Source organism: Molothrus aeneus, chromosome 6 (assembly GCF_037042795.1).
Source record: "Molothrus aeneus isolate 106 chromosome 6, BPBGC_Maene_1.0, whole genome shotgun sequence".
In the NCBI taxonomy this organism is placed as follows: domain Eukaryota; kingdom Metazoa; phylum Chordata; class Aves; order Passeriformes; family Icteridae; genus Molothrus; species Molothrus aeneus.
This window is the reverse complement of record NC_089651.1, coordinates 1,612,542-1,640,192: the sequence shown is the minus strand read 5'-3', so window position 1 is coordinate 1,640,192 and position 27,651 is coordinate 1,612,542. Positions and strand designations below refer to the sequence as shown.

Sequence of the window (27,651 nt, the reverse complement as noted above, 5' to 3'; positions counted from 1 at the left end):
TGATGGAGCAGGGGAAATCCTGTCCCTGAGGAGGAAGCAGCAACAGAAATGTGATTTACTGAGGCCATAACCCTCATTCCCTCCTGTGCTGCTGAAGGAGGAGGAGGTAGAAGCTGGGAAGTAGAGGGGGGAAGCTGCTTTTAAGATTTCTATTACTTCTTATTATCCTGCTCTGATTTTGATTGGTAATAAATTCAATTAATTTCCCCAAGTCAACTCTGTTTTGCCCATGATAGTAATTGGTGAGCAAGCTCTCTCTATCCTTACCTCATGAACTTTTTGCTAAAAAGTAGAGACTCTAATGAAGAAAATGCATTTAATAATCATTAGGAAAATTTTATTACAGAGAAAATTTTTTATGCTTTGGTTTCATTCTGGCAAGGTGCAATGACCTTAACAGAAATTCTTTATGCAAAAAATCCAGACTAAATTAATATGAGTAAATATTTTCTGTTCCTGGCCAGTTGAGGAGGGAAATGATGGAGTGGCTTTGGTGGGCACATGACATCCACCAGGGTCAAACCACCACACCTAGCTGCAGAATATTTGAACCTTTGGTAATTAACTTGAAGATCTTTTTTTCTGATTTTGTCTCTTTTAATATTTGCATCTAAGAATGAAGCCTAAGGATAATTTAATTTTATTACAGTGTGACAAGCCCTGGCTTGTCAGAATTCTTTAGAAAATTAAAAATAAATTAAGTAATAGTCAAGACAGCAGATTGTGAGTGTATTTCAAAGTGTGAGAATCTCCTACCTTATGAATCATCCTGGCAAATTTGCAGCTATCAAGCACGTTACCATTGGAACAAGCAGAAATGCTACTGGAGCATCCTTTTTTTGTGCTCATTTTGCCAGTTAAGTTGTGCCAGCCAGAAAAGTACAGTGTGTTTTCTGTTTTTAATTAAGTACTATTCTCACCAAGCATAACAGTGTGTGAACCCAGTATCCTTTCAGGTATTATATCCATTACCCTTTGTGGGTAGGCTTGCCTACCAGGAAGCTCCTGCTCTGTTTTGCTGCCTCAGGCTGCATGCAGACAGACAGTGAGGGATTCCTTGTTGTCTGGTTGCATATGTGGGAGCATGCTTGTGATCCTGCACAGTTCTAGCATGGCTGGATTTCCTTCTCCAAGAAGTCAGGGCCTTGGAAAGAGCAAGGCAGAGTAGTGCAAACGGGGTTTCCAGGACACAGAAAGGGACACATGCCAGGGCAATACTACCAGACTGTATTTTAGAGACCTGTGTTTAACGGTAATTTTATCTGTCTGACTCTACTAAGAGTAATTTTACCATTAAACCTGTGTTTAATGGTAATTTTATCTATCTGACTCTACTAAGAGATCCTCCCTCTCCCTTGAAGCACAGAAAATCTGCAAAATAACCAAATTTTATCACAAAGAGTTATAGGTCATAGACATGCTTTTGACCTGCACTGAATGTATTTAGCTATATGACTCTTAATTTCATCACAGACTTCATATTTAGCAAATGAGTTATACCTTAATTGTAGCTCTCAGATTCCTCTACAGCCTATTTGGATTCCTTGTATATCACAGAAACTGTATATTTTATTAAACACAGCTCTCAGAATAATTCAGATTGGTGAACATTTTCTCATTGGTTTTTAGGTGATGTGGAACATATTCCATAGCTCAATTAATTATATTGTCCAGGTCAGAGGACAGTGCTATTCAATGAAGTAATAGCCAATAAAGTCACAGACTTTACTGGCTGTTACTGCTGGTCTGATCTTGGCTATTAGTTTCAGATTTTGCAGAATCCCATAACCTTTTTGGCCTTACTATTTAAACATTTAAAGCAGGTTCTAAAATTTTTGGTTCCTTAGATTCATTCAGCCTTCGCAAAAGTCTGTCACTGAATTTGACTGCATCAATTGGAAGGAGAGAAAATCTTTCCAAAAATTCTAGCTTAAGAAAGATATACTGCTTTTGTAATATATTATGTTTATGGAATGCTCTTTCAGTAAATGTGAAACAGAATCCATTCCAAGGACTTCAAAACACTTGACATTAATAAATACAAAAAAATTTTATTGAGTATCAGTTGGGACCGTGGATTTTATTTTAAAAAAATACTACTTTGAGAGGATTCTTAGACAAATGGTGAAATAATGTTCCTTGGATTGTTGGGTTTACTACAAAAAATTCATTTCTATTTATTTTGTTTAAATAATAAAATAATATATAGACTACTACTTAGAATTATTTTAAGGATATATTTAGCAATATATAAAGTAAATATCATCTTAAACTGATGTAAATAAGCATAACTATGCCTGTACTTTCAAGGGCATGGTTACAAACTGAGAAACTAGTTCCAAGCCAGTTCCTTTGGATGCCACCTGGAACACCCTGATCTTTACAAAGACCTGTGTAAGCCTATGGAGCCTCTTTACTTCTAAGAATAAGATTGTTTACTTTGAAGGTGATTCCTTCAGTTATATTTCATGGAAAGTGTCAATAACAGCTCATGTCTAAAATGTGTAAGCCCAACTGCTGTTCTTTACAGTGCTAACTCAGGTGTGTGCTTTTGGTGAGTGCCATTTTGCATTTTCCTCAGTACTTTTGCTTGGTTTGACTTGTGCACCTGGAAAAGCAATTCACAATTATTTGGAGTGGGGTGTTCTACATTTTAAATCTGATCTAGGTTCTGCTGTTCTCAGAATTTACAATGTTTTTTTTAATCTTTAAAATTTAAAAAAAACCAAAACCTGATTTGATTATCCTCACTTTCAGTCAAAAAAGATTCAAGCCCAGCTGAAAGAGCTTCGTTATGGGAAAAAGGATTTGATTTTTAAGGTAAGTTTTATTTCACTATAGTTAGCTAAATTATTAGGGATAAAGTAGGAATATGATAGCTGCCTTTATTATTGCAGTTCTAAGGATTAAGTTTGTTCTGAAAAGAGCTCAAAATACCAAGACAGACTTAATACCATAATGCATTTTCAGAAATATATCTATGTTTTTGTGCTCACAACAAGCAAAATTCTAGGTTACTGCTGATGAATAAAACCTGTTGCCCTATTCCATACATTCTGTAACATGTCTCATCTTTCTAACTGAATGATGTAATATTTTACAGATGCTTCTTTTTTTTCCTTTAATTAGTACTCCTCCATGGCAAAGTCAAATATTGTTAACATTTAAAGCAAATCTCTGTGTTTATGATCAGCTTGAGCAATGTAATGTTCCTTAGGCCTGAAGATTTAAGAAAAAAGAAATGTCTGTTGCTTAAACAATCCAAACGCATAGTCTGTTCTAGCTAGCACATTTTACAAATTAATAAAACATTTTAAAATAAAGGAGGAGAAGACAAGACATAAAGACATTGCTCAAGGGCATCAAGTCCTTGTTAACACAGGCAGAAGTTAATCCCTGTTAAAAGGAAGAGGAGAGAGAAGCAGGTCACCTGACTGAAGGCTGTTAATGGTCCTTTTATATATTCCCAGCATAAAGGATGGAGATGAAGTAGTCATCTCGAAAGAGACTAGACCTAGAATTACTTACAAAGTCAATTCATGTCAATATGAGTTCCAAATTGTCTTCTGGAGGTGTTTACCTCTCTCTACTGTGTGTCTATTGTATATACAGTGCTGTAAATATGTGAATATATAGTAATGTAGGCCGTTTAAAAGACAGTGTAATTTCTGTGCTTTTTTTGCCTCTTTTTGTTTTTTCTTTAATACTTAAGTTTATTCCAAGGTTCTTCCGGGACGTTTATTTCTGGTCTCCAAAAGACCAAAACCAGGGAAACAGATTTAGAGACAAAAATTAGGTATATTATAGATCTAGGCATTTAAATTTTAACACCACCTAGCATTAACAGAAGTTACACATCTTTCTTCAAATTCAGTATAATGGAGAGCTTGAGCAGAGGTAAAGATCAAAAATTCTAATCTTGCCTTGCTGTGAAAGTTTGTTTTCTTTGGCTGAAGCACTAGGATTGCTCAGCACTATTACCTACTTGTTGTTTTCATCATGCTAATACACAGTGATCCCAAAAAAGGATCTGAGCTATGGTAGGGTGTATAACTAATGCTTAGCAAGGGAGCTCCTGCCAAATACTACTCACCTGAAAAAAAGCTTACAAAAGATTAGAAAGAAAACAGGAACATAAACAAGTGAACATGGCAGAAAGGCTGCCCAGCAGGTCACTGACACACCTGCAGTGAAATCCACCTTCTCCTGATACTACTTCAGAAAACTGTGACCATGTAGTAGTTAAGGCACACATGTAGAGAACTGTACTAAAGGGAGGAAATGTGTGAATGGGAATAGGTGTGGTTTCATCTGATTGGATATGGCTTTCTCCATCATAGACTCCACCTCAAATCCTTGGAGCATTATCTTCTGATTACTATGTCTGTATTTGACCACGTGAATTTCACCTTAAAGTCCTTGATTTACATTGAATGTCAGACAATCCCCTTTTCCTGACCCAGAGATGGGGCAACTGAGAGGTGTTTTAAAAACTTTTATTCCATTTTCAGTCTCATGTGAAGGGTGAGACAATACAGATGTTATAATTCACACCATCACAATCAGAAGCCAACTGTTTCCTAATTACAGTACACTGTAAGTGTTTCTTGGCCTGTCAGCTTTAGCCACACCATGTTGTAAATGCCTTAAAGCCAATCATCTAAAATTTCCCCTTGTGGTCCCACTACAATGCATCTTTCACAGTTCCATTTCTCCAAAGTATCCAGTCTTATTTGCAAGGCTATCTTTTGAAACTTTTTTCTAGCTCCATTTCTCTCTCAGCAATATCTCTTCTATTCCATGGCATTTCTAAGTCAGCATTTCTTGTCTCAAAGTTTGCACACAGATGCACACTGTGTGAGCCTTCTGTCAGGCTTTGAGAATTCTCTACTAATCTATTTCCTACTGTTCTTGATTATGAATGAACACTAGAGCCACCAGCTGAGATGTAGGTCCCAAATTAGGTCCTCTGAGTGCTCTTATTGCAAAATAAGGATAGTTACTTGCCTTCTAGGTAAATGATGATCTAATGTAATTTAAAAAACTAAGAACTTTAGAGGGAGAATATTGATGAATTGTGGATTCCAAAGCCCCATATACTGAGAACTATGTATTATATATTTATATGTAAATAATTGAAACATCTCTTGACAGTGTGCAGTTCTGTATGAGATTGAGTGCCTGCTTTGCTAATATTGATATATCCTTTATATGTAACTACAAATATATTTGCAGGTTTATTCATCAGTCTTTTTCCTGTCCAAGAAAATTTGATTTGTGAAGCAGAGGGAGCAGCAACCTTGTGCTATCCTCCTAAATCATATGAGATGGGGGAGGGTAGGTTTAGTGTTTGTGTGTGTGTGTTTCATGTCTGAAGACAGACACATGAAGCAGAGTAGAAGCCATTTGGTGTAGTCTGGAGAGTTTTTAAAGTATCTGCTTGTGCTGAGTGGAAGGTAAAGCAGTGGGAGGATTGAACCCCACACAAATATCTTGTGAAAGATTTCAAGTCAGAGCTACAGTTTAATAGGAAAATGACAATAAAGGCAATAGTACAGAAACAGTGGTTTAAACTGACAAAGTCAGAACACGACGTGGTGCCCTTGTTGGTCAGTGTGGTGGTAGCAGTCCAGCTAAATGGTGGTTGCAGTCTCATTGGAGTGATGGATGTGGTCTTGTCAAAGCAGTGAGCCTGTGGAAAGGACTGGTCCTTCTCTGGAGGCCCAGTGGTGGTGGTGGTGGTGGTAGTGGAGAGTTCTTGTGATTCTTGGCATTCCAGTGGCACGTGTCATCATGTCCCGAACCCCAGATTGTATAGAGGCAGGAGTGTTCAGTACCTCCCCTAGGATGGGGAATTTCACAGTGGGCTGGTGTGATTCTGGGAGTCATTCTGGGGAATCCTTGATGGCCCATTAGCAGAGATGACCCCTCAGAGTGGCTGCTGCTTCCTCAGAAGGAGTTATCATGGTTGAGTCATGGCAGAGATAGAGAGACAGTGCTCCACCCACCTTAGCAGTCCATCAGAAGGTAATTAATGTAGGTGGTGGTGGAATACCTGCTTTGGTTACAGCCCATAATGTAACCCAGGACCCTGCCTGATCAGAGAGGCTGCTAGGTTTTGGCAGGAACAGGTGATAATTCATTTCTAATTGCTTTGATACTGGAAACAACAGATTTAATGTTGGCATTGCTGTTGTGGCTGTTTTATGAAGCTGTTACTCTTTCTGATAAATGGAAAGGAAAGTCTTCCTGTCGGCACAGCACGAATGTTTGGGATAAAATCCTGGCTGCTAGCTACTTTCACATTACTGGACTTTTACCTTTTCCCCTTCCACTCCCTTCCCATCCCACTAAACTTTAATTTCTGTGTGGCTTACTGAGGATTTCAGGGAAGTCTGCTCTCCATATAGGTCTTGGAGCAGCTCACCAGAAGGATGTAAGCTGCAGACTATTCAATTTCTAAAGTGCATAAAGGAAAGCTGCAGTTCATGTCCATCAAAATAATGCTTTCTCTGAAAGTATCAATCCTGAAGATATATGTGAAATTAATAGGGAGGGATTGTTTGATTTTTATTTTACATAATCGACATCAAGAAACTATTTCTTAAATTCTAGTACCTATTACTGTCAATGGCTCTGGTCTGAGCTAGACCTCTGGGAGAGGAAAAGAAAAGGGAAAAAGGCAGTTTTCTCCTTAACATTACAATGAATTGGTAGATGATATCTTCTTTATCATATCTTACTAACACTTCTTATGTTTTCAAAGTGTTTTATAATCTAGGTGATTAATTAGGGAGCATATATGTGTGTATGTTTATATTTTTAAACTCTCCCTATGTGATATAAAGCCATGGAACAGATAAATAATGGGCATCACAAAAATTAATTCATGCACCCAAGGTTATAGAGCTTGTCAGTATCTCTACAGAGATTATAATTTGAGTTTCTGTCTCTTTTTCAGATTTCAGTTCCTTAAAGCATGCAGCATGTTATCTTTAAAGAATTGACCCAAGTTGAAATTTGCTTTGTATTATAATGAGAAAACCAAGAAATTATTAATAAATTGCCACTGAATGTTCTTAATTTTATCACTGCCTCTGTAAGTAGGTACTTACTAGTTCTGAATGACACTACTGAGTTGCAATAATTTAAACTATCATCCTAAACCCCTGATTCAGTGAAGTACTTCTAAGTTTAAGTGCTTTGCTAAATTGAGGTCTGAATTTGTTTCAGGCATTACAGACCACTTCTTTTTAAAATTACTTCTCCTTCATTAACTGTCTTCCCATTTTTAGGCTATATTGCCCTGGAAAAAGTCTCATGTTTTACTAAAATAGGAAAGAATTAAAAATAGTTTGGTTTTTGTTCATGAAATCCAAACATGTATATATGATAGTAATAAGATAGGAATAAAAATAAATCCAACAATGATTTCCAATGTCAGTTTGTACAAGTGCCTTGTATTACTGAAATTCCTCTTGTAAATGTAAAAGGTGACCATGTTTCAGTGGTATGGTTTGAGAATATCTTTGCTTTTTTCTAAGGCTTGTGCTACAGGTTCAGACATATTTGATCTACCACTTCATCTCTTTTCCCTTTTGTTCAAATTCTAAGACAAAGTGTCTTGATAGGCAGTCCTAGAAAAACAAGAAAAAGTTCAAATGTGAGTAGCACCTAACAGCACCTGGCCTAACAATGTATTTAATCTTTGTTCCATGGTAGAATTTAACTTTAAATAAGCAAGCAAATAGGATTGGCTATTATAACAAATAGTACAACAACTTAGTACCTTAACAGTCATTAGCTTACAACAAGTCAGGTAACTGCTAACATGTATTCTGTAGGTGAATTTACCAGGAGTGCCATGGTTTATAACTTTGCACCTTTTTTGTGAGGAGCAAAGCCTGTGGGACCCAGCTGGGTACACAGACATGGTCAGTTCCTGCTGAAAGGTTGAGGTCAGGGTGGGTGTGTGCTGAATAAAGCTCTGCTCTTGGCCCTGGGCAGTCCCCAAGGCTTCTCCACGTGTTCAGAAGCACCAGGTGCCCAGGTAACAGTGCTAAACCAGAGGGGGTCTGCCAGGGCTAAGGCATGGCTGGCATCAGGGGCATCAGCAGCACCAGGAGCAGCAGAGACAGGAGTGTGCAGATGGAAATGGCCTCAGAAGGCAGGCAGGGATTGCATGGGCGTGACTGGGAGAGAGGAACAATGGGCAGAAGAGGGAGGAAGGAGGGAGGGTAGTAGAGAAACTTGCTGCCTTCACTTGACAATCTTTGCTGTGCCTTACTTAGCTTGTTTCCATGATGATACTCTTGAACTCACATGTTTCTTTGAAGTGCAACTTCACAAACTGTAATTTACCTTCAGTACTCTCACACTCTTCAATAATGTGTCAAGTACTGTGAGTGCTCAAGGCCTCTAAAGAACTAAGGACCATATGACTATTGCAAATTTAGAGTCAAGACTATTTCCCACAGTCTTTGAAACACCTAGTTCTAAAAAATTACCTCATTATTTGACATGTGAAAATCATTTAAATAATTTGCTGTGGTAGAGTCAAATACGAAGCTATGTGTAATTATTTTTGCATCATGTTGACTGGATTTGGTAAATATCTTTACCATTCCTCCCTCTGAAGTAAAACTGATGCCATGTGTGTTTCCTTCTCTATTAGCAAAGTTAACTACATGCCACAGTAAACTGATTTCCCAGAATTTTAAATTACTTATTTCTCTAATGAAGGCAATGTGATTCCATATTACATACAAAGAAAGAGATAAAATAGTAAAATAAAAACAAAGGTAAAAAACAAGCAGAAAACCACCAAAGACCTGCTTTGGCAGAGAACTTGTGTAAACATTAGGATTACTTTCTTGGCTTGTAATAATTTATTATGTATTTTAAATTTGTGATAATCTTTTAGAGAAGTACTTTTTGTGCTGGCACATATATGAAGATGCAAGTTTCAGGCCTTCCAATACAGTTTTATTTGTATACTGCTGGTGACTAGGCTTGATCCTAAACCACCCCATGTCACATAGGTACATCCACTTCCCCCATGATTTGCATCTGCACGTATTAAAATTATCAGCTGCAGAATTCAGCTGACTTTGCATATTTGAAAAACTAGTCCATTTAACAGATTTTAATGCATTCTTCATTATGTTCAAAGTACCATTAAACTTCCATTTTCCTTGCAGAAAGCTTTCTAAGGAAAAAAAAAAAAAAAGCAGTGTCACTTTCCTATAACTTTATTTGTGCATTCATGTATCTAGCACAGAAAGAATGCTCTTATCTTTCTTGCTGCTTTTACATTCCCCTGTAATGGTAAATATAATTTCTGTAGTTCAGTCTTTGAAGGAGATGATAAGGGAAAACTGGGAGCAGTTTCCTTTTTGGCCTGTTGTATCAGCTTCCCTGAGAGAATAATGCAATTTCTCTTGCTTTCAGACAGGATCTTTAGTCTGTGGGGTGTTTATTCATCCCGTGTGTTTCTTCAGCATCTGGGTCTTGTGCAGCCTCCCTTGGAAAAATTACCAGAACCGTGTAAGAAAGACACAACTGAACTAAAAAAGCTATTGTAAAATACCAAGTTATAAACATAAATGCCATGCAAAATATTAGGGATTTTTTTTTTCCAGAGATCTTGCAACACATTATTAGGGATAATAAGTTCTATAAGCTACAGGGTGACTTCATCATGCTGCATAACAACTGAATAGAGTCTGGAAGAGGACACTTTCCTGTTGTTGTACATTTAATGGGTAGCATTTTTAAGCATATTGATTTGAGAGATAAACTATCAAAGACTTTATATAAGACAATGCTCTCTAAAAAGTCTCTTCTTCCTGTTCCCATGATGGCCATTGTGGTGTCATGGTAACAGCACTGAAAATGGTCCTTGTAATGGCTCTGGTATTTTTTTCCTGCACCTCTTCCCTAGCAGAGCATGAGACACAAAGAATAAACACTATGTAGCACAACCAAAACATCAGTGTGTGACCAATATTATTCTCATCCCAAATCCAAAATACAGCAGTGTACCAGCTACTGAGAAGAAACTAACTCTGTCCCAACAGAAATGAGGACAAAAGTAGATGTCACTGTTTACACTGGCATCTCTTTATTGGTGAATATTCTTGTTTCAAATGTCATATTTAGCATTTGTATGTTGTTGCCATGATGCTATAGATAATCATTATTAGTATGGTAATGTTAACAATACAGGAGGGGCCTGAAGATCTAAACTCGCTGCTGAAAAACACAGGACAGGAATTTTTGAATATCTTTATACAAGAAGGTGTTATCATATATATTTTTCAGTAAGGACATTGGGGATCTTCAACACCATCTAATTTCAACTCCCTCTGCCATGTGCAGTGACACCTTCCACTAGACCAGGTTGCTCAAATCCCCATCCAGCCTGGCCTTGAACACTTCCACTGATGGAGCATCCACAGCTTCTCTGGGCAGCCTGGGCCAATGCCTCAACTTCCTCACATTAAAGAATAGAACAGAAAGTATATTTCTGCCTAACATCTAATCTAAACCTATCCTCTTTCAGATTAAAGCCTCTTGTCCTGTCACTCCATGTCCTTGTAAAAAGTCCCTTTCCAGCTTTCCTGTAGGCACCTGTTAGGCATTGGAAGGCTTTTATTTATTTCACTGTTTCCTGTCAAGGACATCATTCTATAAGAAGTTTTAAGAGAAATTTAAGTATTAAATTTATTTTTACTTTTTTAGTTCTTCCAGTCTGGTTTTTTAAGGACTCTCTGCAGCTTATTAGAATTGGGCTTGAGTAGTCCTATTGGTGTTCATCCTTTTCTTTACTCAGTATCAAAGCCATATTAGTTAATTTAGGCTCCCTAAAAAACTCCTAAATTGCAGCAGCAGGAACTATTGCAATATGAATTTAGCCTTGAGAGACAAAAACTTTCAGAAAACAGATTATTCTGCAAATTTGGTACTGAGATGTAAATAACTATCACTACTTTCAAGTGAATGGTTCATCAAAATGCATTTTTAATGCCAGAATTTTACTCTTCCCTGGTATCAGGTGGATTGATATCACTGAGCTATTTGCTCAGTATTCTGTGAAATGAAATAAATATACATGAGCATTACAGAAAATTTTAGTCCATCAACATAGGACAGTATTATGAAAAATGAGAATAAGTCTTGGTAAATGATGCATTCAGAAAACCTTCACTAATATATTTGAAACCTCTTCTTTGGATGAGTAACTTTTCACCATAAACCACAAATGTTTTCCTGTATGTGAACAGTGTTATTACAATAGAGTTATTCTTTGTCACAGAAAATATCTATTAAAGAACTTAAGTACTTTTCCTCCAACTTGATTTTTGATATGGAAGCAGTTTCGTTGAGTTCCATGTGTTTATAGCACCAGACATTGCCCTGAAAGGAAGACAGAGTCACTTCCAACCACCACTGCCTGATTTCTGCCACCTACCCAGGCTTTCAGATGCCTATGTAATTAATGCATGGATTGAGGGGAACCAGACACCCTCTAATTCATAACTGCAGTTCTGGCTTTCCACTTAAACTGTAATACTGATTTAAACTGTAATACTGATGATGCTAGAAGGAAGAAATTGCCTTGTTGTGTGGGCCTCACCATCTTCCATCTGATTCTAACTCCTCAGCAGTGCACACTGTCACAGGGGCCAGCCTAGCCTCACGTTTGTCATTTGATATTTTGTGTAATTTCCTTTTTAGTGGCAATTGAAATTATACAGTTTTTCAAATCTTGATTCTCTTTGACTGAGAATGTATTAATTTGTATAGCTGTACTGAAAAAATAATTTAATAAGTAACAATATAAAAATGTTAATGGTGTGAGAAATTTCTTGGTCTAGTTCTATGAGAAGTGTCTCTACATCACATGGAGTCAATGTTCTGTCTTTCAGACATTGTCTGTGGCCATGTTTATTGTGAGTGATATTGTATCCAATATTTAGGAAAAAAATCCAAAAAATTACTGAATTCTAGCAATTTCTTATATCTTAGTAATTTTTTTCTCTAGTAAATCAGTGATAAGTCCAATTAAATTTTGCAAACTGATAAAATGGAAGGATTATTTCTGTAGTGAATTCTCTGTTGCCAGACTAAAGGCTGAAACCAGTGGTCTGATATGTGTGTTGTGACAGTGACTGGTGTTAGCTGTAAGGAATGTGTTCCAGTGTAAATTAGGGACTGCAATCCACAAGAGACTTTCCCACATGTGAGCAAACAGCTGGCTTCCCCTTTGAAGCAAGTTTGGCTTTGACTAATGAAATTGTGACTCTGCTGATAAATCTGGAGATAAATGCCTAATCCTGTTTTAAAATACAACAACACAGTCCTTTACGTGAGTTGGGAACTGCAAATTCCAGGCTTTTGACATTTCATTTGGCAGTACAGCCTATGCCCAATGCTAATAAACATCACATGAGCTGTCTGCTGAGGAATACAGGCTTGCCTAAGCTCATCACCTCATCTATGACATGTGCTGGAAGGACTGTCATTACCCCAGCAGAAACCAAATTAGCCACCTTGATGGGATTTACACTAAACAGCATTTATGCAGTGTGGCTATCCACTAAGCTGTGCTGCAGTCAGCAGAGTGCAGGAGATTTTGAAAAGTCTGTCAAGAAAAAATCTCTGGCTGGGATTGAACTCCAGAAACCTGGGAGCATGGAATGGTGTTTAGGGAAAATACACTTGCAAATATAGGGTTGAAATAAAAATGTGAAGTTCTTTATCTGAGAAATGGGAATTTTATCCAATTATTCTGCATGTACAAAATGTATACTTACTTAATCAGAATTTCAGAGAGAAAAGATAAGTGGCTACTCCATTGTCCTCTATGGCTCCCTTTTCAAACAAGGAAAACAATGACTAGGCTAGGTTTTTTTGCAGGTACAACAGGAAAAGAATCCTTATTGCTTTTGGTTGCATAGTAATGTGTTTTTAATGACAAGGCTGAGAACTGCAGGAATCTGCTTCCCTGAAACAGAAAATTCTTGCAGAGAATGTATTTCCTTCAAGTGAACAGGCTAGGTTTATACACCTCCTAGGCAAAGAGAGAGAAAATATTTGTCTTTATTTACTGAACATTTAAAAGCATCTTCTGAACCCCTGCACTCCATGAATGACATATACATTATATAAAGGCAGAAGTCCTTCCACTCAGTATGCAGGCTACTAGCCTGACCTGACTTTAAATACAAGTCTCCCAAAATGCTTTCCTGCTGTGTAGTTGCATAGTTAGCTATTCTTGAGAATTTTCCTTCTACATTTCCAGGAAAAGACATGGAGAAAAAAAATCTGGAGTTACCTCCTTGTATACTAGTAGGTAGTATAATTTCATTAGGTGTCTGCATGCAAGAATGTTTGGGTGTTTTCTAATTTGTCTGTTTATGCCCAAGTAGCTTAATGTTGGCATCTCAATGTTTAAAACTACAAGATAATGTTCAAATTGCACTCAGAAGTCAGACAAATGAATAAAATTATTAAAAGACATTTGAATACCTTGAATTTTCCAGAAGGATATTAAGGCATAATAATAAATATTTTATAGTATGGAATTAATTTTGCTATTGACATTGAATTATTGCAAACTTGCATTCACATCAATGGAGCACTTTTGACCATAATTTTTTTCTTCCCTCGGGAAAAGCAAATCTGACCCAACCCATATATATTACTTGTAAAATTTCTGTTCTCTGCTCTCTCACATGAAAAAATGCATTGGAGATTGCATCAGGTTTTTTTTTTTTTTCTTGATTCCCACAGGCACAACAGCTAACAGATCTGGAGCAAAAACTATCAGTTGCAAAAGACAAATTGGAAAGCGCAGCCCTTGACAAAGTAAGAAATGTCATGTAATGTGTTTACCTGTGTCAGCTGGGGATGTTTTGGTGTAATTTGACAAAAACAAATGAAAGCCATGCAATTATTTAGATGCATACTAAGTTGCATCTCAATTGTACCTGAGAGTGATGCTACTGAAATCGGTGGAACTAATTATGATACATCAAGTTAAATACATCTGCAAAGTTATTTAAGAAGAGGATGGCCAAATTAGAAAAAAAAAAAGTGGCCCAAAAAATTTTGCACTGATTTTTAGTAGATTCAGATATTTATTGAACTATAGTTTGTGCTGACAATAGACTTAGTGTCTGTCATAAGTTTATTTACACTAGAGCAGTTTTCTATTTCCCACCATGGACCCTTAGAATGCTTACAAATTTTGTATTACCAGGTCCCAAATTCCAAGCATAGTGTGGCCAGTAGGACTAGGAAAGTGATTGTCCCCCTGTACTCAGAACTGGTAAGGCCACACCTCACATAGTATTCAGTTTTGGGCCACTCACTTAAGAAATGACATTTTAGTGCTGGAATGGGTTCAGAGAAGGGCAGTGAAGCTGGTGAAGGGCCTAGAAAACGTTTTCTGAGGAGCATCCGAGGGAGCTGGTGTTGTTTGGTCTGAAGGAGATGAGGCTCATGCTCATTGCTCTCTGCAGCTGGCTGAAAGGAAACCATCGTGAGGCACGGGGTGGTTTCTTCTGCCATGTCTCAAGTGAAAGGATGAGAGGAAATTACCTTAAGTAGTGCCAGGGGAGATTAGAAATAATAAATTTTATTTTCACTGCAGAAGTGGTTAGGCATTGGAATAAGCTGCCAAGGAAGGTGGTAGTGGTACCATCTCTAGACGTGTTCAAGAGGCATCTGGATGTGGCACTTGGGTTTAGGGGTGATTAAAATGGTGCTGTGTTGACAGATGGTCTTAAAGGTCTCTTCCAGTCTTGATGATTCTGTGGATCTAGCCATGTGATAGGAGTACAAATAGATCAGGGAAATATGAAGACATGCATCATATGTGGGCAGTATTTTGGCCAGTAAGCTGCCTATTTTGGCCACAATCACATCTATGCAAGATTATAGAGAACTTTGTCAAATTACATCCCTGGTTCCAATAGTGTTTCCTTCACCTGTGCTTTCATGATGTTCATTTATAAAATCTCCTATCAGCAAAGTCAATATTGAATTATGCTGTGCACAGGATGGAAACAAATTTACTTGTTCTTCTTTTACCTTCGGATTGGCAAAATTGGAATGGCTGCAGCCAAGGAAGAATGAGCACTGGATGGCAGGATTAAGAAATGAGAGGATGAGAAATTATCCAGAGAAATTTCTGGATGAGAGGAGAATGATTTCAGATGGGTGCAATCTGCAGGAAGCATTAAGGTCATATCAGAATAGATTGACTGAGTCCATATCATCATGCAAAATTAGACAGTCTGCTACCTCTGCCCATTTAACCATAACAAATGGTGATTTATGCTGTCTGTGCAGTCACTGACTTGAAAAGTTAGAATTAAAGACATGTTACATTGAAAAGAAGTATGCTGGTATTTTCTGCTGCCAATTAGAAATTAAAGGGCCCCTGAGTCAAATGGATAAATGGATGGGCAAGGATGTTTTGGGGGAACTTAGGAATGAAAGGAGGATGTATCATCTCTGGAAGGAGGATTAGGTTTCTCAGGAAGTTTTTAAGGGGGTTGCTAGAGCACGTAGGAAAAAAATTAGGGAGGCCAAAGCTCAGTTCAAACTTAAAATGGCGACTTCTGTAAAGGATAATAAAAAATGTTTTTACAAATATATCAGTGGTAAAAGGAAGGGTAAGAACAACCTTTGTTCTTTATTAGATGTGGGAGGGAACTTAGTAACTGCAGAAGAGGAGAAGGCAGAGGTGCCTAATGCCAACTTTGCCTCAGTCTTTGGTGAGAAGACGACTTCCCTTCAGGACAGCTGTCCTCTGGGCTGGTAGATGGTGTCACGGAGCAGAATGGGCCCCCTGTTATCCAGGAGGAGGCAGTCAGAGAACTACTGAGATGCTTGGATGTTCATAGATCCCTGGGAGCAGATGGGATCCACCCCAGGGTGATGAGGGAGCTGGCAGCTGAGCTTGCCAAGCCAGTCTCCATCATTTACCAACAGTCCTGGCTCACTGGTGAGGTTCCAGATGACTGGAAGCTGCCCAATATGACCCCCATTCACAACAAGGGTGGGAAGGAGGATCCTGGTAATTTAGACTGGTCAGCCTGACCTCAGTACCAGGTATGATTATGGAACAGTTTATAGTGAGTGTCATCACCCAGCACTTACAGGATGGCCAGGGGATCAGAGCCAGCCAGCAGGGGTTGAGGAAGGATAGGTTGTGTTTGACCAACCTGGTCTCCTTTTATGAGCAGTGGATGCAGGAAAGTCTGTGGATGTGTCTGTTCAGACTCCAGCAAGGCCTTTGACACTGTCTCCCACAGCACATTCCTGGAGAAGCTGCAGCCCAGGGCTGGAACAGGAGCAATCGGTGCTGGGCTCAGAGAGTGATGGTGAATGGTGCTGCATCCAGCTGGCAGCCAGGCACCAGGGGTGTCCCTCAGGGCTCTGTGCTGGGGCCAGCTCTATTTAATATTTTTATAGACGACATGGATGAGGGGATGAGTCTTTCATTAGTAAATTTGCAGACTTTACTAAGCTGGGAATATGTGTCCATCTGCTGGAAGGTAGGAGGGCCCTGCAGAGATACCTAGAACAGTTGGAGGGATGGGCAGAGTCCAATAGGATGAAGTTTAATGAGTCCAAGTGCCCAGTCCTGCATTTTGGCCACAGTAACCCCCTGCAGTGTCATAGGCTGGGGATGGTGCTCAGGCTGGACAGTGCCCAGGCACAAAGGGACCTGGGGGTGCTGGTGACAGCCAGTTGAATATGAGCCAGCAATGTGCCCTGGTGGCCAAGAAGGCCTATGGCTCCTGGCCTGGATCAGGAAAGGTGTGGCCAGCAGGAGCAGGGAGGTCATTCTGCCCCTGTACTTGGCACTGCTGAGGGCACACCTGGAGTGCTGTGTCCAGCTCTGGCCTTTCGGTTTGGGAAGGACCTTGGGACACTGAGCACGTCCAGAGGGGACAATAAGGCTGGAGAGGGGCTGGGAACACAAACCCTGTGAGGAACCCCTGAGGGAGCTGGGGGTGCTCAGCCTGGAGAAAAGGAGACTCAGGGGTGCCCCCATCACTCTCTACAGCTCCCTGAAAGGTGCCTGTGCTCAGCTGCCCTTGGGCTCTTTCTCCAGGCAGCGCTGACAGGATGAGAGGACACAGTCTCAAGCTGCACCAAGGGAAATAAAAGTTGGATATTAGAAATTTTTTTTCAGAAAAGGTGATAAAGTGCTGGAATGGCTGCCCAGGGTGTTGGTTTAGTCTCCATCCCTGAATGTGTTTAAACAAAGCCTGGAATTGACACTGGGTGCCAGGGTTTAGTTGAGGTGTTGGGCCATGGGTTGGACTGGATGATCTTGAAGGTCTCTTCCAACCCAGTCATTCTGTGAATTCTGTGAATGATTGGCTCAGTTGTAAAACTTCTCTCCCCAGGGAAGGTATGGGGACAGTCACATTCCCATGGGACATTCAGTGGGCTCGAGGGAATTCATCCCTTCTGATGGGGCATAATTGGCTCAACTATGCTGATGTGAGAGGCAGCTGTCATGTCTTAGAACGTGTAATAAACCATCAAAGACGCCCAGAGTGTCCCCAGACTCTTTCTGGGACCTTCCATTATCCATAATGTTGCACCAGACAGGGTAAACTGCTCCCTCAGGAGAGGTACCCTGGGCACTCCCACATAAGCCTAAACATTGAACTCAGTGTTCTGTGGGCTTTGCCTCATCTCCAAGGAAACAAGACCACGAATTTCACTTTGACCAATGGACATCAAAATTGCAACGATCAAGTCTCATAACTGGATCCATGAGTGGTGATATCTTTTTACTTTTATCCTTCCTCTTTCTTTCTTTCTTTTCCTTCCTTCCTTCCTTCCTTCCTTCCTTCCTTCCTTCCTTCCTTCCTTCCTTCCTTCCTTCCTTCCTTCCTTCCTTCCTTCCTTCCTTCCTTCCTTCCTTCCGCCACTTCCCCCACTTCCGCCACTTCCGCCACTTCCGCCACTTCCGCCACTTCCTTCCGCCACTTCCTTCCGCCACTTCCTTCCGCCACTTCCGCCACTTCCTTCCGCCACTTCCTTCCGCCACTTCCTTCCGCCACTTCCGCCACTTCCTTCCGCCACTTCCTTCCGCCACTTCCTTCTGCCACTTCCGCCACTTACTTCCTTCCTTCCGCCACTTCCTTCCGCCACTTCCTTCCGCCACTTCCTTCCGCCACTTCCTTCCACCCCTTCCTTATGCCACTTCATTCCGCCACTTCCTTCCGCCACTTCCGCCACTTCCTTCCGCCCCTTCCTTATGCCACTTCTTTACGCCACTTCCTTCCTTATGCCACTTCCTTCCGCCCTTTCCTTCCTTCCTCCTTCCCTCCCTCCCTCCTTCCATCTTTCTTTCTTTCTGTCTTTTCCTTCTGCCACTTCCTTCCTTCTTTCCTTCTTTTTCACACTTCCCTTCCCAGTGTTATTTCTGTGCTTTCATATTGATATGTTGCTGTAGGTAATAACCAAAACACTTAGATATTTGCTTTCCATTGCAACCAAATTTTTCTAAAATAAAACATATAAAACACAAATAATTCTGTGTTTTTTCACTCTAATCTGCCCCAGGGATCTATTAACAGGAACCTGAGTTACTGACTTGCCTTAAGGGGCAGGTCATAACATATTCCATCTCCTATTTCTTTAATTTTCCCTGTTGTGCTTTGCATTAATGGTCTTTCTATGGTTGCCTTTTGTCCTACTATTGAAATACACTCTACTAACTGGCTTTGTTTTTTTAAGAAACACTCAGGTTTTTCCAGTTAAGAGATACATTCCCTGCTTTCAGTTCAGGGGAAGTTTATCTGATGTAAAACAAAATATTTGTCATGTTCTCAAAAATATTTGCTAAGAAAATAAACTAAAACTTTCTGTATGCCATTGCTTAGGATTAATATGACTATGAAATATTCTTATTTTGTATGTAATATTTTACTTACTTTTTATGGAGTGTGTAATGTTATATACACATTTTCCACCATATATATATATATGTTTTCCACCAGCTTTTGCCATGGTATACCTTGATTTATGTACCTTTAAAAAAATCTTTGATGATTGAAATGTGAACATATTCTGTATTTACAGGTGCATTTTTAATAAAATGAAAAAAAACTAGAAATTAGGTGTTTTTTTAATGTCAAATGCTGCTCGCTCCCCCTGAAGTGAATGTAAGAAGTTACCTCAATGGCTAACATTTGACACGTCTTGCTTTGATGAAATAAAGATTTAAAATATTATTTCCTCACTGCTGTAGTTGTCTCGTTCTTGCTCTCTCAGCTTATTTAAATTACAGACTTCTATTTCCATTAATATTTCTGGGAGTAAAATACAAATGTTCTAACATGAGTCACAAGCACTTCACCAGTTAGAACTTTCTTTTGGCTTTATGGACAGTAGTGGGTGTGGACAAATACATTTTTAACTGTTAAAAAGACCTATGTTTTTTTACTGCATAGTGCAAAAGTATAATATGCCCATGTAAGGGAAGCCATTTTAGTTGGACTATAATCTATCTATAAAATGGAAAAATACCAATTATTAGAAATGTTATAGACAAAACTCCATGCAAAGTCTGTGTCTTGCAATAGTTATGACTTCTCTGTAGATATTATGCATAAAAGGCTGGAAACTGTATGATATTTAGTAAATTGTATTTTTCTTTAAAAAAAGATTATATTTAAGTATTATTTGTAATAATCAATGTGGATAAAACTGCTTGAAGGGATGGGAAGAGAGTGCAGTGACCTCCTAGGCAGTTTGGTATCTAATTTAACCTAATCACATAAAAATACTGCTTTGGACAGTCTTAGTTTCTTCCATCAGTAAGAAAAAGCAGCAGCTACTCATAAGTGTTTAGTTGAATAGAGATAGAGAAAGTAAGCCATTGCGTTAACCATAGCACATCCTAGAGAAGTGATGGTTTCTTATTTTCCCCAGGAGTCCCAGCTGAAAGCTCTGAAGGAGACTGTGCAGCTTTGCCTGTCTTCTGTTCTGCGCCACCAGCCGCCCACTATGAACCTAATCCCTCCAAAACCAACTGTGAAGCTGACTACTTCCTCAAACACAAAGGGCTCCAAAGTCCCATTTCAAGTGACAAGCACCAAGGTATGATTTCACTCTTGGTTGGGGTTTTATTTTAACATCTTTGAAAGTTTGTCCTGTAAGACCATCAAACGGAAACTAAGGAGGATTTCAAATTCATTGGAAGATTACAACAAATTTTGAGGATCATTCTAAGACTGTTTCTGATGTCAGTAAATTGGTTTTGTAGTGAGGAAGCAGCTACATTTTACTGAGTAACAAAATTCTATCACTTGGTAAATAGGTCATGTCTGAGTGACAGATCTACAGTGAAGATGGAATTGCATTTAAAATAAATGAGGGTGCTGATTCATAGGATCATTTACCTGTCAGGCACTGAAAGTGAGTTTGTGGTAATACAGCACTAAACAGTAATATGGGATTGCTTATCATGGTTTCTTTCAGTAGAAAAAAATTATATCAAAAACCATAAAATAATCTGGGACACCCAAATCAAAATTGCCAAAATGGATCAATGAACTTGACAATAGGGAATATTCCAGTCTTGCAAGATGAAAAGGGCAGTTTCAGAGAAAGCATGAAGAAAGAAAAAGATGAAAACTGGTTTGAGCCAGTAAATTCAAACATTATAATACAGTCAGGATTCACACTGATTAACAACTGTCCTAGTAATTTTCATCTCCAGTGTTGCATTTTGCTCCTGAATTCAGCTGATTGAATAGATAGATCTAGAAGAAATCTGTAATTTCAGTGAAAAGGAAGTTTTACAGAAGAATAACTGAAGGACACTTCAATGTCCTCCTTTCATTACAAAACTGAAATAAAAATAGGAATTGCTAACTCATAGCCATTTGCAATTTATATATTGCAGCTGTTGGTATTTACTGTTAGTGCATAGGCTGAAGCCAAAATTAGTAATCTTTCTATGTGTAATTAAAATACAATTTCAGAAAGCAGAATGTAATTATAAAACTGGATATCACATCACTACTCTTAAAATTATGATTGCTGGTTTATTAATAACTGATTTGCAGGAAGAAACCATCATTCCCAAAAATTATTACCTCTGGAAAAAAGCACCGTATTAATTATTAGCAGCAGCACATGGGTATGATAGTGTCCATTTAGATTAAGCTCCCTGGATCTGTGTTCTACAGGATGGCAGACTTTTCTTTTGTAGGTAATGCAGGCTGAGCAGCTCTCTGGGATCTCAGGAGCATGTTGTTCCTAATTAATGTGGCTGTAGAATTGTTTATCTTGCTCTTATTGTCCTTTTCTTCAGGTTGGAAGTGTTCATGCCTCTATCATGAGAAAAGTACTGAAGGATAAGGGCCAGCTAGACAGTTTGTCTCTGTTTAACACTGGTCTAGGGTCAGAGCCTTTGGATTTGGGGTCTCCTTGATGTTGCACATAAGGACATGTGAATACAGAATAAAGATTAGAATTAGATTTTTGATATGTGACTGAAATACAGAGAACTCCTCCTTTTTTTTTTCTCAATTATCATGGTAGATTTTATGTTTAATGTACTTGGTAAAATGTGTCAGTACTTCTGTGCTGTAGCCTTTGAGAAACCAGGCTCTAGTCCTCTGTGTCCAGAAGTGCTTGAATAAGTTAATCTGCCTCCTAATTAAGGCAGTTCTCATATTTCTCTGCACTTGGCATCTGCCATGAAAATGTCTGAAAGAATAATGGTCTGCAAACCTTTTCTTCCACACATTGACACCTCATTATTAAAGATCTGTGTATTATCTGTGATTATGAAACTAATGAAATCTGCTACTATGAAAGAAGTTGTTAAAGAATCATAGTCAGTCACCCTCTGCAGTTGAGCTGTATAGGTGTTTTTTTTTTATGACCCCCTTTCTTATATATCTTCTCCTTGGCTTTTTTTTCCTTTTGACAAACACCACTTAACTCTTAAATAAAGATGTATAGCTCTCTTTTTCATTATTATTAGATTTGCATAAATATTTTGATACAGCAGGCTAGTATTTGGGGGGAATATAAATGTATGTGATTAATTAAATGTGTTATCATACATAAAAGTGGGAACTTAAGATGAGCAGCACTTTCACCTTCAGGCAACAAATGATAATTTGTCTGGTAAATGTCTTAAAATCATTGTCTTCCAGGCTAAAAATTACTTTCTAAAATGGCAAACTTACTTTAAACCCATGGAAGGATAGATCATACAGTATATGATAGCTGTACCACTTGGGGGCAATTATCCCTGGTATGGGGTTACTTCCTCATTTAAAAAAACAAAAAAACAAACAAACAAACAAAAAGTTCCAAATAAGTAGGTTGTGTATTTGTATTCATTTTTGGTAATTGTGATACCTGAGAGCTTGTTACAGATATTAAGCATAAGAACCTGCTGTAGAAAGGATAACTAGGAAAGAAATTGCCTAATTTCTTGAAAAGAAAGTACTTGGGCATTTTGTTTTTTCTAGAGAATGTGATATGAAAAAGAATAAGTTAGGTTTAAAAATGTGTGCAAAGCAGGGCACTATTAAGTGCCTAAATCAGTGCAAAATAAAGTTGTTGTCCTAGATAGTTCATTAATCTGGAAAAAATTGTGTAGTAATGGGAAATTATTACATTTAAATCAAGGAAAAGTAATCTTAAAGTGATCAAAAGCAGTATAAGTCTGAGGTCTGCTTTTTGACATGTCTTCAATAAATTAGTATTTGCAGAATAAGAATATAAAATACAGAATTTACCATGTTAATAGCCACTAATCTTTCAATTCAAAGCCATTTTGCCTGTCATGTACCTGTCATAACACAAAACTGGTGCCAAAAGTACACAGTGACAAATGGATTTAGGGGTCTGTGCATATAAACTCAATGACACAACTAAAATCAAGCATAACCAGAAAGCGGATCATTAATCCTTAACCATGAGATTTTTATCTTTCTGTATTATTGACTATTACTTTTATTATGTATTTTCTTTTGCACTGTAATGTCAATAACTATTCTATTTTCTGCCAGTGGAAAATGCTTCCAAACTAGTGGAGAGTTGGATCTGTCTTTTGTTGTAGCACTTTTCTTGCCTCGTTCCCATTACAGAGTTGGTGATGAAAAAGAAAAATGAAAACAAAAGAGACTGCAACTCTGCTTTCCTTTTTATCCTCCAGATCGATGCCTAAGGACCTGGATACTTAAAGAATGTAGTTTATGGATGGAAATCATAGCATGGTCTGGGCTGCCAGCCATGGCAATGTGGTTGGGGTAGTCAGAGAATCAAAGCACTGCTACTGAAGACCTAGTGGTGCATTTTCTGCACTTAGTCTTGGCATGACAGAAAAACTCCGTGAATTTATGTGGAGCTAGTGGAGAGATTGCATTCTTACTCCATTTCTATCAAATCCTCTTTCTGGAAAACGTTAACATTACACCTTAAACAAACCAAAAACTGTAATAATATATTTGGCTGTGCTGTGTAAAAACCTGTACTCCAAATACAACAAAATGAACTTTAGCAGCACTATGGCAAACCAAAATCAGAAGAAAAACAAGAAAATTCTGTTTCCAGTACTGAGCTTGAATAAAACAATCATGGGAAACACAGTGATACCAAAATAATATGGGATAGCTTGTTCCATAGTGGTTTTTTTCCTAATACAAAAACATTGTTCCATGTATTCCCCAAATTAGTTTATTGTTTATAAACACCCTGCAGGCTTTGTGTATTTTGTGAACTGCACTATTCTAAGAGTGGAAATGCACTTGAAATTCAAACAGTAAACAATAGCACCCATTCCCATATTGTACATAGCATAGGTTGAAAGACAACCTATGAATGCCACATCAGATTCCTTGTATCAATGGAGAGAATACAGGCTGAATGGAATGGAGCTTGATGATCTCAAAGGACTTTTCCAACCTAGTTAATTCTGTGATTCAGTAATTCTGTAATTCTGTAATTAGGGTTATTATTTGAAAATAGTTGTATGCTCACAGTTGGGGGTAAAAATAACATGTGACCTCATAACTTTATCAGAAGGAAAACCTAACAGGTTTCACACAAATATTATATATGTGGTTTTATATTAGATATATAATATAAAAAACACCTAGATATGGTTTGGTGGTGGACCTTGTGGTGATGGTTTGACTTGATCTTAGAGGTCCTTTCCTACCTCAGTTTTCCTATATTTCTCTCTATGGCCAGCTATAAGTGACCAGCAAGAGTATTGAGGGCAGTGTATGGATTTGTGCTCCATTTAGGTTTTAGGAGTCAGCTGCTGGTACCTCAGAACTTATTGACTTCTGTTGCCTCCAACTTTACTTCTGCCACAGTTAATGATGCCACCAAAACCTGCAGTTTCAGTGACCTGTAGATCATTGTGTTTAACCAGGGGATTAGAAAACTGTAATTAAAAAGAAAAAAAAGTCAATTACTGAGTGTAGAGTCAGACACATTCTATACTGTGCAGTAATGACATGCAATCATAGAAGCCTTTCTTAATCCATAAACATGAGACAAATAAAATGGCATTGAAAAATGATGCCATCAATTGTTTTAGGATTTAATTTCAGAGAAAAAGGAATACATGTCTCCTATGAAACTTACCTCAGAAATGTCAGGTACTGGGAGTGTCTGTGAGGCTAATGGAGAAAGAATTTTGTTTTTAAACAGATAGAAGGTAATTTAATTGCAAACGCATGCATAGCGTGACTTATTTATTCATGTAAGTCTCTCCTATTCTGCTTTTCATTGCTGCCTTTGGGCTAATAGAGTTTTATTCTCATTATGATCATCTAGATGGCAGCTATAATCCTGTATTAATGTTAATGGTGGTTCACAAGGTTATGGCAACTCCTGCTCATATCTTTTATTTCTGAAATTTACATTAGATTATGTTTTTGCTGTTGCCTCATTCCACAGAACTTTTCCTACAGCCCTTTTTCTTCTGTTCCTAATTTTTAATCAAATTTTAATACGTGCTGGAAAAATGTTTAACACCAGAGACCATGAAATTGAAACCTAAAGCTCTTTGGGTTTATTACTTACTCTACAGAAGTCTTCATTGTTAGTACATTATATTGATAGTATATTAGCTTTAGAGGGCTTTTTTTTCTTCAACTGAATACAATCAAGGGAAATGGAAATAAGTACCTGGTATCTCTTATTTAGTGTGTTAAAGCCCACCCCAACACACACATACACACAATTTCCTTTTCCTTCAAGTTTTAGTGGCACAATGTATCTTCATGTCATTAACTACTTGACCTCACTCCTCTTTGTTGCAGAGTTTAAGTAGCCCATTACCCCAGGGTTCAACTCTGAAATTAGCAATGTGCTAATGGATTAAAGAGGGAACTATTAATTGTTTATTGCTGCACTTTTTGTGGCTGTTAACTGCAGATCTGTTTGCCTGTAAATTAAAATTACTCCATAATTACTCACTCCAAATATCCTTTTTTAATTAACTCTTTACCTCTCAGATGTTTCAATAAAATCTCCCATAATCTATTACATAATATGTCTCAAAATACTGTGGATTACTGCTTGAAGGTATATGTATTTACAAAATTTGAATTTCTTAAGAAATGTTTTGAATAAGATCAAAATCCAGATTGTTAGGTAAGGTGAATGGTCTCACATGGAGCTGTGGATTAGCATTTACAGCATACATCCAGTTTACCTAATTTTGCTTCAGTCTAAGGCCAGGACCCCAAACTAGAGCAGCCTCAAGCTTGCTGTGATGCTCAGCAGATTTATGGACATGCTTTTTCTCTCTCAGACACAGAGAAAACCCCTTAATTACTTTTCAGATGTTATTATTTTAGACAGATCTTTCCTCACCTACTCAGATCAAGTGATTTTTTTTTTAATTTTTCTTTTTTTTTCTCCTGGTGACAGCAGAGGTGATTGGTAAATGTGCACTATTTCTAATTTTAGTTGAAGTTGCATTTACCAGAAAAATAGTAATATATTTTTCATCTTTTGACTTTCCTAAGTGATGTGTTTGATACACGTTCTGTTAAAAAATATGTGCATGTGAGCAATGACAGTAAGACTGAATTTATGTGTCTTTGCAGTTGCACATTAGTAAGCCCATTTCCAAATTTTTTCTATGGATGTTCTGTGTAAATGAACACAGAAAATGTGCAGAGGAGCTAACGGATCCTTTAAAGTGGTTTACAAAATAGAGTGTAATTCTGAAAGTACTCCTAAGGGAATTTTGCTAACCACAGATATATTGAAGATTTATTTGAAAATTATTAATGCATGTATCCTTTATAAAATATGTATTATTAATCTTACAAAGTTTGCCTTGATATGTGTATAGGCAGCCAAGTGGGAAACATTAGAGAAAGTTAAAATTGTTTTATGTTAAAACAGTTAAGATCCTCTTCTTTGATTTGAGCAAAGATGTGGAAAATATTGGAAAATATTCATAAAGAAAATATTCATTGAGCATTTTGGCCCTTATTAGGAATTTTCTAGTAAGTTGATTAGAAGTATTGCATTGAATCATAAGGCATAAGAATTGAGGAATGAAGTACTGATTAAATCCAAGCCATTTAAGTTCAATTTAGCCCTGAGCAATGTAAAATACGACTTACTGCCTTACACCTGGAATCCCATCATCTTACAAAATGGTTATCTCCCCCTTTTTCTACATTTATTATTTTGTGCTAAACAATAATAGATTAAATGCAAAATAAAAAATAGTAAATTAAATGTCATTTAGTCTGAAGGAATGTGCTCTCATATAATGGAAAAGCAGACATTCATTTGCATCAAAAACTTCTGACATCAAGTTTATTTTGGTTCAGATCCTTGAAGGTTATTTGGATGGTGCTAAAATTGAGTATTTGAAGCAGTGGAGTAATATAATTAGTTACTATTAAATATTTAATCATTACATATTTTGAGGTAATTTATAAATTATTTATTAAGTCCCTTTTCTCTCATATCTTTTGAAAGACAATAGTCTGTATATCTGTTGGTGGAGCTGTTGTCATGTTATTATATTGCTAGGTAATTTTTATGAAGGCAACTGTTTAGAAGGGACTTAAATAAAGAGGTGTGAAAAAAGCCAATCACTTGTTTTTAAAATTTTAGAAGTTTAATAATAGTAAAATGGTTATAAATATAGCAATATAGTTAGAATAATAATAATTTGGACAGTTTGGATTAGGACAATATGAGACAATAAAGAACAAAGAGTTACGGACAGTCCAGGTACCTTTTTCTGGGCAGCACGAGCCCAAAAAAGGCCCCACGTTAACAGAGGATTAACCCTTAAAAGCAACAGCCTGTTGTATATCCATACACCTCATACATGATGCATAAATTCCATTCAAACACAGGATTCTGTCTGGGCAGTGTCAACTTCTTCCTCTCAATCCTGACGGTGTCTCCAGGGCTGAGTGGGGCAGGAAGAATTTCGTTTCTTCTGATAATGGAGCAATAAATTCTCTTTCTCTGAAAGATTCAGGTGTCCTGTGGCTGCTATCTCACTGCGAGTCCTCTCTTTAAAAAAAGTATCTTACATAGCACAGATTCTATTTTAACATTATGTTATAGCCTAAAACTATATTTAACACA

At 37.8% G+C, this 27,651-nt stretch overlaps 1 protein-coding gene across 2 annotated transcripts in view; it reads left to right on the top strand.

Moving 5' to 3' along the window:
• Positions 1 to 27,651, top strand: part of LUZP2 (leucine zipper protein 2) — a 148,200-nt gene that overhangs the window by 95,924 nt on the left and 24,625 nt on the right. The window contains exons 7-9 of one of the 2 annotated variants that reach the window (XM_066551668.1): positions 2,758 to 2,820; positions 13,798 to 13,872; positions 19,975 to 20,142. In XM_066551668.1, the coding sequence (XP_066407765.1) occupies positions 2,758 to 2,820; positions 13,798 to 13,872; positions 19,975 to 20,142 (306 nt within the window). The remainder of the gene's footprint in view (positions 1 to 2,757; positions 2,821 to 13,797; positions 13,873 to 19,974; positions 20,143 to 27,651) is intronic. The other variant, XM_066551669.1, reaches the window with a different exon arrangement.